The sequence below is a fragment of the Amblyomma americanum genome, chromosome 4 (genome assembly GCF_052857255.1).
Source record: "Amblyomma americanum isolate KBUSLIRL-KWMA chromosome 4, ASM5285725v1, whole genome shotgun sequence".
NCBI lineage: Eukaryota > Metazoa > Arthropoda > Arachnida > Ixodida > Ixodidae > Amblyomma > Amblyomma americanum.
Window position 1 is genome coordinate 171,277,152 of NC_135500.1, and position 13,143 is coordinate 171,290,294.

At 44.5% G+C, this 13,143-nt stretch overlaps 1 protein-coding gene across 1 annotated transcript in view; it reads right to left on the minus strand.

The window, feature by feature from the left end:
• Positions 1 to 13,143, minus strand: part of LOC144128652 (cell adhesion molecule Dscam1-like) — a 312,363-nt gene that overhangs the window by 6,666 nt on the left and 292,554 nt on the right. Inside the window, exons 24-27 of the mRNA XM_077662219.1 lie at positions 12,720 to 12,973; positions 11,468 to 11,549; positions 4,950 to 5,073; positions 3,006 to 3,130 (exon numbers count right to left, since the gene is read on the minus strand). Of these exons, the coding sequence (XP_077518345.1) occupies positions 3,006 to 3,130; positions 4,950 to 5,073; positions 11,468 to 11,549; positions 12,720 to 12,973 (585 nt within the window). The remainder of the gene's footprint in view (positions 1 to 3,005; positions 3,131 to 4,949; positions 5,074 to 11,467; positions 11,550 to 12,719; positions 12,974 to 13,143) is intronic.

Below are 13,143 nucleotides of genomic sequence, written 5' to 3' on the forward strand. Positions count from 1 at the left end.
GAAAGAGGCTGCAGAATCAAGCATGGGTGAGATGTACCGAAGGGGTAGTTTATGAAATTCCCCTCTCATGCGGTTGTTCCTATGCAGGACAAACAGGGCGCTGTGTCAATGAGCGAATCAGAGAACATGAAAGAAACGTGGAACAAAATAAAGAGGGCCCAAATTTATCTAAGCATATTAGATCCTGCTCTTCATGCTCTTGTGAGCCATGTTTTTTAAAGGTGCGAATTCTTGCCAGGAGTAGCAATGCAAAAGCCAGAGAACTGATTGAAGCGCTCTATATCAGCAAGAAAGGCAGTTTGTGCATCAGCAAAACATCTATATATTTGTATCATGCGGAAAAAACGTTTTTTAAGCAATGCTTATCATATACGACTTGATGTGTGAATATGTTTCTTGCGATGTGTGAATATGTTTCTTGCGCAGGCGCCGGCTGACTGTATATATATATTTGTATGTAAGTGGTTTCTGCAAATTAAACTAGTTGTGAATGGTGCTCTGCCCTGTTCTCTTCTCTCGTGTGTGTGTGGTTTTGGCGCCTTTAAATTACGAAAGTATGGTTGTTCAGAGAACACAGCACATACAAAAAGGCGGTCTTATTTTACCCTCTTCCCACCTGGAAATACGAGCAGATCCATAAACAAAGAAGAATGTGTTATAAAATCCATGAACACAAATAAACCAAACAGGACGCAGCTTTATAAGTTAGAAATGAAGCAACAATGACTGACAAGCTTTCTAGCTTGTTTTCTGTGCAAGCAGCAACAACAATAACCGGGTGTTGCTAACCAGTAGTGCTAAATGCAAAAACCAGCGCTTTCAGTTTCGTCATTCATACATTCTACAAGCATATTCATCATCAATGTTACTGATTTTAAAATCCCCCCAAAGCACACGTTGACCCTCTGCCACCCTGCTTTCACACCGGACAATTCTGAATGGCACGCAGAAATTTCTTCCTTGTCACTCATTTATTCCTCTACATTCATGAGAAGTGAAAGTCTGTTTGGTTCACATGAGGTTGCCACCATTGACAAACATGCATGAGTTTATCAAAAAATTCAAAACAAGCAAATTCTACTTGTGCTGACCTCTAAAGCAGCCCTCCATAATGCCATCATATTGGATCAAATACACTCTCTAGATTGTAAAAATCGCCAATACGCAGAGCTGACCTATCCATGGGGACTAAGGTTGAGACATGGGTAGATCATGGCCAATGCCAGTGTCACAGTTCTGCCAGAAACATGAAGCTCCATGTGTAAAAAACTTGTTATTCTGTACACAAATCGGTTCTGCCAGTAAAAATTTGAACTGCATGCCACCATTGCCGCGTACCCAGCTCACTCACACTGGCGATACTTTCCCAGATGAGTGATAGTTAGTGCATCAGCAAATTTTTGGTAATTTCCAGAACATGCATCACTCTATCATGCAAAACCATCTGACTGTAGGCAGCTTGACTTGCCATTTGCTGGGCTAGTCAGTTCAGACACATGTGAATGTGGAAAGCACACTGTTTTATCCCTTTACTTGCATTCGTCTCCAGTTGTTGGCCCTGTGAGTTCGTCCTTACATGCCTGTTGTTTAGAGAGGTTTCATACTATGCACACGTAAACTTTATGTTTAAAGTCAAATTTTTTCAGACAACAAGGGCTGCGAGTTGGAATGACCATATTACATTTGGAGTTGATATATGTCCATGCACACTGCTACAACCTTTGGAACTGACAAGCCAAGTACAAGCTGGGGGACCAAGTCTGAGTATGAACACCTGTCTATCATCAAGACAAGACTTGTCTGAGAAGCTCTTTGCTTCTTGGCATGCCTGCAGTGTGTTTGGCATCATGCCCCACCATTTCTTCTTTTTAAAAGGGGGGAGGGGGATAATGCCATCTGGTGTGTTGCCAGGTGGCATATAGTTGAAGATGTAGACAAAGAGCTCAAGCTAGGTAGCAGCCACCTTCAAGTGATCCTCCCGCCTGGTGACTTGTGACCAATGTTAAACAGCAACTGAAGAAGTCTTATAATTTGGCAAGCTTGAAGGGATCAAATGTGCGAAACTTTCAGGTAAAGCATGTGAAGTCCTTTTGTGCTGGAATTTGAAATGGTGATATAATCACTGAATAAAGCTGCAACAGCTTTCAGGCTTATCTGCAGTGCACAGCGCTGGGGAGGGGGAGCAATGATGACGTCATGCACAGCGATGCTACATTTTCAACAAAGAAACATTTGCTTGAAAAAAGAGAGCCAACAAGAGTAAAGGTAAAGCCCATGAAGCATTCGGCAGCTTCAGATGACGTGTGGTAAGAAGCGATGGGTAAAGGCAGCGAAAATTTGGTCTCGCCAACAATGATGGCACCAGCAAGCTTCTTCGCACTTTTCCTGCGCAATGAGGAGAAGTGTGAAGGTTGTTGTGACTGATCAGTGATTACGACACCAATTTAAGTTCCAGCGCAAAAATACTTGGCATGCTTTACCTAGAAGATTCATATTCGAATCCTTGAATGCTGTCGTATTTGAAAAAAATAGTTTCAGCGTTGCTTTAAACATGCCCTCTTTCACAAGTACGTGACAATATGCCTCAGTAAATGTACATCACGAGGGCACTCGCTGTACATGGTGTCAGCGTGTCCTCAGGGCCAATAGTTATTAATTTTAAGCTCAAAAATTTTATCTAGGTCATGCCAGCAGCCATGTTGAAAGAGGACTTCCACATTCTCCGTGTAGTCATGCTTTAGGAAAGCTTCTGCTTCGTACTATGCAATAAGGAAATACAACGTACCCGAAAGCAGCATTAGCACACCGCTTTTTGTGGCTTCAGCACGGTGTCAATTAAACAGCAAGACAGTCTGACAGCAAGAGCTTACATCATGCACTTTTCCGACAACAAATGCATGCAGGCTTTAGAAACATAGGAACCATGAATGACCACTACCATGGTTGTGCTGTGAATACACAAAATTAATTTGTTTTCAGCAGGCTAGCTTGCCTGAGGCACCCACCTCTTGTGTGCTGATCCCTGTCGCATTCTGCCTCCGACATTTCTTGGTGGTCGCCGTAGCTTCCGTTGGTCGTCAAGCGAAATGTATATGCTGCTCCCTCGCTGTCACTGTCATCAGCCGAATGACTGCGGAGAGAAGACATGAAAACAGTAAAAAAAATCATGTTTCTCAGAGCTCCTGCACCTTTGGTACAACAATATTGAAGCACTGTGTTGTAAGAGCTTTATGTAATTAAGCTTGTTTGATGATCCTCCGAGAGTACAAAGCATGAATGCTCGTGAACAACACAAACATGTTGCTGAATCCAATGTGATGTAGCCATTATTGCCTAGAGTGCAAACTACAGCACATAAAAGGACTATGAAACTGTGCTGCCTGGATACAAAAATGTCCTCTCGATCGCTTCACCGTGCCTGCCATGACTGGCCTCTCTTAGTTCTTGAATTCAAAGGGACAAGCACAGAGGACACAACAGGTGGACTACTCCATGAAATATGCACTCCTATTGGACCATTCTTTTGTCCCTTCAACCTGCAGGAAACTGAAAATGCTCCAATGCCACTACATTCAGGGACATCTCAAGAGACACTACAACTCTTTGGTCAAATATTGATGCACAGCTTAGAGAATGAGAACCTGCAAACTACAGAACTCCCACCTGGCTCTTCTAAAAGAGATGGATCCAAAGAAAATTACAACATAGCAAAAAACTGCTCCAAAGCACGCACAATTCATAGCAAGGCAACGTAACCAACAGGTAAAAATAAGCAAATGTGCCAAACATGGCCCTCTCAAAGAGAAACTGAAAAAAGGCAGTAGGACACCTACTCCATCCATACTGAAATTGGTATTGATTGCTTACTATGTTTCATGTCTAAAAAGCATGTCAATACCATTGAGGTGCTCACGAAAATGCCTGCAGAAAAGTTCGCATCCTCAGATGTTTTAAAATATACGGCGAAACCTCCCCTTGTTAACGATTCTGCCTTCTGGCCAACCAAAATGCACAGCCTTTGTGGATAAGGACAGATGCATGTAATTAATTTTAGGAGCAGAAAACCACTGCTCTCAGGTGTTCACAAATTGGGACCACGAGGCAGGAGCCGGCACTTCCCAGAGGTATTTCTTTTTGCTCTGGCCACACATTTAGCGCACAATAGATGTCATGTAATGTAATGAACCATGCAGCGAGGAATGCCACTCTCAGTTTAACCATCTCGGAGCCTCCAGTTTTCCAAAGTGATTGTTTCAAAAGGGTGCTTTTTAGTGCGACAAAGGGAAATGGCAATTCCATCCGTGCCTTAATTGCAGCCACCCTTTGACTGTTTACAGAAGATAATAAGCCTTAATGAAACACTGAGAACAATTCCATCCATTTTTTGCTCTCGGTAAAATTTGATTGTCTGGCTTTTTGTGGCTATGTTGAGATTCGTTTGGCAGCAAGGGCACATTGCTGTAAAATTTGGGGTTGAAAGTAGACCACAACATTATTTTCCACCGCCTGACAGCATGCTTGCTCGGAGCTAACACCGCGTGCTCAACTTATGAAACAAGTAGAGGCTTCTTAGTGCTCAAGCACCCCTACTTTTGCAATTCTTCGTTCAAGCATTTGCAAGGGTAGTTCTGCCATCTGTTGTAACTTTGTAGAAGTTTTTCTATCGTTCTCTTGCCATGTCCACTATGAGGCTTCAAGTTTAGAGGGTGCATGCCGCTGCGCCTCCATGGGCCTGCTCACTGCTATCAGCGGCAAGCCAAAGAATTGCACCACTCTTGCATATCTCTCTCTCATCTTTCGTTCGCTAGTTGCTGCTTTCATTTTGTCTGGGCCGCTGAAACTGCTCCCTCCGTGTTGGTGTGTCACTCCCAGAAAAAACCCAACACTGAAAGAGTTAATGCAGCATCCTAGAGAGTAGTGAGCTACTGTCGTCATCATTTAGCCCTTACTTGTCAGCAGATGCTAGGCTGGATGACTTGATACCCATTCTGTGGTTCCTGCTCTCTCTTGACGGTCGCTGCTCTTCAATAACTAGTTGCGCGGCAGAGTCAGAGTTTGTTCTCGTTGTCAAACCTGTAGAAGAACAGAATAAGAAAATAAGAAGGGTAAACTAACATTCTGCAACATTAAACCTAATGCAGATATGAGATGTTGCACATGGTTGTCAAATAATTTTCTACGCACAAGTACACAGCTAGGATAAGCTCTGCCACCTGAAAAAAATAAATAGGCTCGTGGTTTTCACTTGCGATGTCTTCAGTGGCAACAACACAGCTTAACCTTAAATGGGAGCTGACATTCTCCATGCAGGGACAAAAAGCACCATCGGAGATAGAGAAAAAAAGAGGAGCAAGACAAAAGGTTTGGGAAAAAGCTTGATTTTTTTAAGTCTTTTGAAGGGCCCTGTGTTTTGTCAAGAACATTTGTACTCTGATGCATCTGACGGTTAAAGTTGACAAAGCAGCTTCTGTTCAGGTTAAGCCCTCATGTGCTTTCGATATCACTGTGAACACCTGTCTTTGAATGCATGTCTTACAAGCTACTCAGTTTGAGTACATATGGGGGAATGTGTTGTACTTCAGGGTAGACATCAAGGCTTTCCATGAATTTTGGAGTATCTATTCCTGGTCTTTGAATGGTAAAAAAAGAGGTGAGACACAAAAATGTAACTGTGTGTCAACAGCAGCTAGACGACCCATTCGCCGGCAGAAACTATAAGAATGCGGGGGGTGCAATGAAAGGGACAAAAGGAAAAGGGCGCCCAAATGGAGACGCCAAGAAGGGCATAAATAAGACCAGGAAGATGCCCTGTGCCAACGAGCAGGCCTGAATGGTAAGACTAGTTGAGATGAGAAGATCAATACTGGAAACAATGCAACTGCGGAACCTGGAATTGAGAGGGTCTACTCGCGCTCACCACCCGCAAAGGCCCACAAAAACACGACACAGGGACAGCTTCGACTGAGATGTGAACCAAAGAAGGTGCTTTCGTGCTAGTTCCGTTAATACAGCAGTTCTTTGTTCTTAGTTCCAGTAAGGTTTTACCTGTGATCTCTCATTTCTTTGTTTTACTAACCAGAAGTTTTAGAAGGTTTACATCGTAGCATGTAGGCAGCTGTTTCACTAGTGCGTAATTGACAGGCGTGCACTTTGCTGTGCTTTCCTCCATACTAGAGTCAGAGTGCCCACCAAATTGGTGTTTTACAGCAACAGCTGCATGGTCAATGCTCGGTGAAATCGTGTCACCAATGTCAATAGCTGCACACTTTGCACCCTCCCAATCACACAACCCTTACTTACTGCACGATCCCATGCATGATGTGCACCTACCTACTTTACCCTTACACCCCACATTCTACCCAGAGTTTGTAAATTCTTCAAGCGGCATCAGCATTTCACACACCAACAGCTTTGCTGAAATTGACCCTACGACACAAGTGTAAACATCTGGTGAATGCTTAAAATATTATGATTTTTACAGGTCTCCCCTGACTGCTGCAACTGAAATTCTTCAATAGAAAACCATAACTGGAGTTTGTGATAGAAGTGAAGGTAATAAAATGAAGTTTGTGACAGACGGAAATGAAATGTTCGCTATAGGATTTTAGCTGCAGCACAATCTGCATTGACATGTGCTACCTACAGGAAGCAAATCAGGGTAATAGCAGAGCATGCCTTTTGTTGCACCAAAAACCCGTCTTCTCAATGCTTGTGCAAAGAGAAAAACCTCTGCTGTAGGCTTAGAACTTATTCATGACAGTTGCGCACCAGCTCTTAGGACACAACTTGAGGCCTCTCTCGCTCACCTCGTGTATGGGCAAGCTGATGGAAACCATGGTGCGGGATAGGCTCTCCGAACACTTGGAGCAACGAAACACATTTCCAGACACTATGTTCGGCTTTCGCCCACATAAGTCGGCACAGGACATACTCCTCCAGCTCAACAGAGACATAATACAACCAGTCGAACACCCACACAATGACAAGGTCGTCCTGGCCTTGGACTTGAAAGGAGCCTTCGACAACATCAAACACAGCGTCATACTGACACACCTCAATGAAACCAACTGTGGCCGCAACACTTTCAACTATATCAGACTTCCTGACCGATTGAGCCGCTCTAATCAGAATCCAAGAGGAAGAACTTGGTCCGTATCAAATGGGTACGCGGGGGACACAAGGCATGGTGCTATCCCCCCTACTCTTTAATTTGGCGATGCTCCATCTCCCAGACAAGTTGAATGGTATCGACGGCATACGGCATGCGCTGTATGCCGATGATATCACAATCTGGGCCACAGAGGGAAACTTAGGGCACATGGAGGAATGCCTGCAAACAGCCGCTCACGTAGTGGATCGCTACGCAGGGCACTATGGTCTCCAATGCACACCCGACAAGTCTGAATTTGTGCACCTTAGGGCATCCCCTAAGGACACTACCCAAATACATCTCTCCTTAACAAGTGGCCCCATACACGAGGCCAAAGAGATTCGAATACTCAGGCTCTTCATCCATAGCCAAAGAAGAGTAGACGCAACATTGCACAAACTCCGCAAAGTTGGAGACCAAGTAGGCCGTATGGTCCGTCGCGTCACCAACAAGAGAGGGGGTTTGCGAAGCAGGGATGCTGTGCGGCTGGCCCATGCTTTCGTAATCAGCCAAATCCTCTATTCGGTCCCTTATCTACCCTTGCGGAAATACGACGAAGACAAAGTTGAGGTAATACTCCGCAAAATGATGAAGAGGGCACTTGACCTTCCTGTGTCCACCTCCAATGCGAAACTTCTTGCATTGGGAGTGGTGAATACTTTTCAGGAACTCAAGGAAGCCTATCTCACAAATCAATACACGAGGCTAGCCCAAACGAAGTCGGGTCGGCACTTGCTAGCCCGCCCTCACATCCAACATGATTTTCACATTCAGGAGCGGGTCCGAGTGCCCGAACTCTGGAGACGCGCCGTCAGAGTGTGACCCCTCCCCACTAAGATGGACAAGGAGGATCATAGTGGTCGTCATCAGGCTAGGGCGGAAGCCTTAGCGCATCACTATGGCAACAAACATGGTGTCTTTTACGTAGATGTAGCTGGGCCTACCCACAGGGGGTGGTACACGGCCGCGGTCATACATCAAGAAATACAGGTGGATGGGCTTTCCTTTCGAGCCCCAGGCACAACACAAGCTGAAGAGGTTGCCATCGCCCTAGCTGCTTCTGATTCAAAATCCAAACACATAATAACAGACTCGCGTTCGGCATGTCGCAATTATGAGGCTGGCTGGATAACTCCACTAGCTGAACGAATACTAAGGAACTGCAGCCAGGATACCGATCCTACACCCCGCTGCCTGGTTTGGACTCCGGGCCATCAAGGCCTAGCAGAAAACGAAGCTGCAGACGCGGCGGCCCGAGCACTCATTCACCGGGCGTTCCCATTGGCTCTTGAGCACCTGGAACCTGAAGGTAGCTACTTACTCTCCTTCAAAGCTATCACATCCTATTATAAGGATAGGCATCGCCTCTACCCGGCCCCTGCACAGGCACTGGGGAAAGCAAACGAACGCGTTCTACTCCGATTATTCACGAACACAATGCTGTGCCCGGCAGTACTAAAACACTTCGATCCCGCGTTCACTGGCAGGTGCAAACACTGTGGGGAGGTGGCTGACACCTACCACATGGTTTGGGCTTGCCAGCGCAACTCAGCTCTCTCCCCCCACCCAAACCCTACCAGAAAGGAATGGGAGGCGGCCCTGCTTGGCTGTTCGGACCTTCAGTCCCAAAAGGTTTTGGTCAAGAGGGCTAAGCTGGCGGCTTCGACCAATGGGGTCCCGGAATAAGGACTCCACCCATTGCGGGGCTCTTTAAAGAGCCTCACCTCTTTCATTAAATAAAGGCTTTTCACCACCACCACCACCACCACCACCACCACCACAGTGAAGAGCTTGCACAAGCACACACTTCCTGATGGCGTGCATACCAGAGCACACATACGGAAATTCCTCAAACCTCTCAGGCACGCTATGCTGTCCTGAGATGCAAGTTGCATATGGTTGTGTATAAATCTAAGTTATTGCTAAAAGTAAGCCACCAGGAACCAATTTCACTATTTTTCGTTACTGTATCAAGGCTAGTTGTTCTCAGAAAGATTATTAGGAAACCTAAATACAGGGACAATGCATGGCTGGAGGTGAATTTTGACAGTGCAGGGGCCTGAAAATTCAGTCAGTTATTCATCCGGTAAATGAGTGCTAATTAATTTACCATACATGCTATCCGAATGGAAGAATACCCATTGAGCCACCCAATTGCAGTGTCCTCTGACTACTCACAGAGCCCACAATATAAATGATTACTGCGTCGCGCTATTGCTGTTGGTTCTTTGATCCAGAGTATGGTGGAAAACCGCAAAGTTTCTTTTTTCCTACAAGCTTCCCTTAATATGTTGATTCATCATCATCATCGTCAGCCCGACTACACCCACTGCAGGGCAAAGGCATCTCCCATGTCTCTCCAATTAACCCTCTCCTTTGCCAGCTGCGCCCACCCTATGCCTGCAAACTCCTTAATCTCATCCTCCCACCTAACTTTCTGCCGCACCCTGCTAGGCTTGCCTCCTCTTGCGTTACCCTTAAGGACCAGCGGTTATCTTGCCTTCGCATTACATGCCCTCCCAAGCCCATTTCTTCCTCTTGATTTCGAATGGGATGTCATTAACCTGTGTTGTTCCCTCACTCACTCTGCCCGCTTACGGTCTCTTAACGTTACACCTATCATTTTTATTTACATGGCTTGCTGCGTTGTCCTTGACTTAAGCTGTACCCTTTTCGTTAGCCTCCACGTTTCTGCTCCATAGGTGAGTACCATAATATACAGCTGTTGTACACTATTCTCTTGAGGGATATTGGTAAACTGCCATTCATGATATGAGAGAACCTGCCATACGCACTCCACCCCATTCTTATCCTTCTAGTTATTTCCCTCTCATGATCTGGATCAGCTGTCACTACCTGCCCTAAGTAGAGATATTTTTACCACTTCCAGCACCTCGCTGCTAAGTGTGAACGGCTGTTCCATTGCTAGACTATTGAACATTACCTTGGTTTTCCGCATGTTAATTTTTAGACCCACCCTTCTGCTCTGCGTGTCTAACTCATTGATCATAATTTGCAGTTCCTCTCCTGAGTGACTCAGCATGGCAATGTCATCAGCGAAACGTAGATTATTTAGATATTCTCCATTAGCTCTGAGCCCCAAATGTTCCCAATTCAGGCCTCGGAATACCTCCTGTAAACAGGCGGTGAATAGCAATGGCGAGTTCGTGTCTCCTTGCCTGACACCTTTCCTTATTGGAATTTTGTTGTTGACTTTATGGAGGAGATTCCTATCTATATCTTCCAGTATTTTGACATAATGCTCTTCTACACCGTGATTCCGCAATGCCTGTATAACTGCTGAGATTTCCACTGAGTCTAATGCTTTCTTGTAATCAACGAAGGCTATATATACAGGTTGGTTATTATCTGCACATTTCTCTAGTATCACCAGATTGAAGGTGTGAATATGATCTATTGTGGAATATCCTTTATGAAAGCCTGCCTGATCATTTGGTTGATTAACGTCTAAGGTTGCCCTGACTCTATTAGCGATTACCTTAGTAGATACCTTGTCGGCAATGGTCAGTAAGCTGATCGGTCTGTAATTTTTCAAGTCCTTGGCATCTCCTTTCTTATGAGTTAACATATTGTAACGTGCTTCCACAGAACCTCGACGGAAGAAGCAGAAGATGAAGGACTGACCCGCGGAGAAAGAGGAAGAAAAAGAGAGGGCTGAAGGACGCTGCTAGGCTTCCTGCTTCCATCCTGCTTCGACCGGTCCCCTCTTTGAATAAACCCCCGTGCGTGCAAAGCACGTAACAATATTATTTGCGTTCTTCCAAGCTTCTAGTACGGTCGAGGTCATAATCTTGATACAGAACTAAGACAATAGCATATTTGCCCTCATTTGAAATTATGAGCTTGAGTGAGAGACACTCAGTCATCTTGGCTTTAATATTAAGGGCAAAAATACTGAAAAAAGAAAATCCAGCATTAAGCAATATTTTTAAATAGTGCAACTTGTGCTAAAATAAAAATATTCTCACAAAACTGAAGCACTTCCTACACAATGCATCTTGAAGAGTGCATAATTTAGACCCATATTGTGAAGTGGAAAATTAATGACTGCCTGCAATGAGACCTTATACAAGTGTAGCTCGTTTGCACCACATCAGAAATTGTATAAAGTTTGACCCAACCTTTCACTACTGTTAATGTACGCACAATCGGGAGAAAAAAGTAACTTAGAAAAAAATAGGGCTATGCGATGAACATTCCCAGGAGAACCAGCAAACAACTAATGCATAAACTCCATTTACAGTTCAAGGTGTAAAATGACATAAGTGTAACGATCCATCTTTGCAGGGCACTTACCTGCTTTCCGGGGTGTCTGATAAATATTAGATACAGGAGCTGTAGTGCCATCTCTCATGTGAGAGTAGGTGTCCTCTTCTGTCTGTCAGAGAGAGATAAAAAGGATGATGATAAAAGATGATAAAAGCTGACAAAATATAAGGCAACAAAACATCAAAGTAAAAAAAAAAGCTGTAAGTAGAAGACTTGCAAATAAATGCATCCCTTCAAAATAATTAAAAAGAAACATGGAAGGAAAGGCAGTATGAAAAAGACACACAGTAGGAAGAAATCAAACTAGCAGTTAGCGTTTACTTTTGCATTAACTTGAGTTTTGAATAGAAATTCTACATTTACTTAGACAAGCACGAATTTTTCTGCCATTTTTCTTTTCTATTTTACAACAGCGTCTGCATTATTGGCGATTGCTTGGTGGCATGACTGTGTTTCATGTTGAAAAGGCTTGTGTCACTGTGGTTCTTTTGTGGTGATGCTGGTAGTCCTTTGCTGACATTTGTGGTACCTATTACATTAATACATTAGAATATTTAGGAGGCCCCAGTTTAGTCTCAGGCTCCGGAATCTACCACTGGAGATTAGACATGTAATGCACAGTCTTTTGTGAAATAAGAAATTTTAGTTTACATCTAAATCTGATTGCACTGTACACTGATACATAACATCGAAGTGATTGCATCACAATGCATGCTTTCATAGTCCAACAGAATTTCAGTGATCACAAATTTCTGTGATGCGGGGAAGGGGGGGGGGGGCTCTGACATTTTCATATCTGCATTCAGATGCTGTGTGTTCTCATAAAATCTTAAGAAGGAAGAAAAATGTTTCAGGAGGTGGAGTGAGAGCTTGTATGCATGCATAAAAGGGCAAAGGTAGAAGCCTACACTTATCCACTTCAGTTTCATAACATGAACATTTGTCTTACTTCTGCTGGCAGCATAATACCGGCATATAGTAAAAGCAACACAACAGCAGGAACAAAATAAAGGACAAACACAGGCACTGCCCCTTCTAACCCTTCTCTTCGACCCCAAGGTCATTCTGGTTTTTCTTAAGCCGACAATACGCCAACTAGCCCAACTTGAGGCTGACACCCAGATCAAATGACACTGGGCAGCTATTACTACTGTCACTAGAAGTCCAGTAATGAGCACATTTTTGAGAGCCGGTCACTGGGGTTACCATACTAATGTTACTTTCAGACAAAAAGAGGCCCCCGCCTCTCTCCCAACTAGTGACAGGAGCTCAGACATACCCATCTGGGGTACGGCACCTCGTAGATGTGTTCACGCCGCGTCACTCTCTTCAGCGTCTGCACAGTGGCGGCTGCCTCACTCTCCGATGAGCCCCCACCGCCCTGCTTGTTCAGGGCCTGAATGCGGCCCATGGCATATGGTGAGGGGTAGTACAGCTGCTCCTTGTTTGGGCTGGCAGTCTCCAGGCTGCTCCCAGTCTGCTTTAGGATGGACAGGCTCATAGCTTCCAGGTTCTTATCTTCGGAGCACGAGTCTAAAAAGAAAGAAAATCAAAAAGGAAAAGTGAAATGGTATGTTATCTCTGTGGCCCTTCTGTACTACCAGACTAGAATTAAATGTGAAACATCTCACACGGATCAAACGGTGCATGCTTTCGTGTTTCTATGTTCACACATGACTAATTGGTGCCTTTTATGTCTTGGT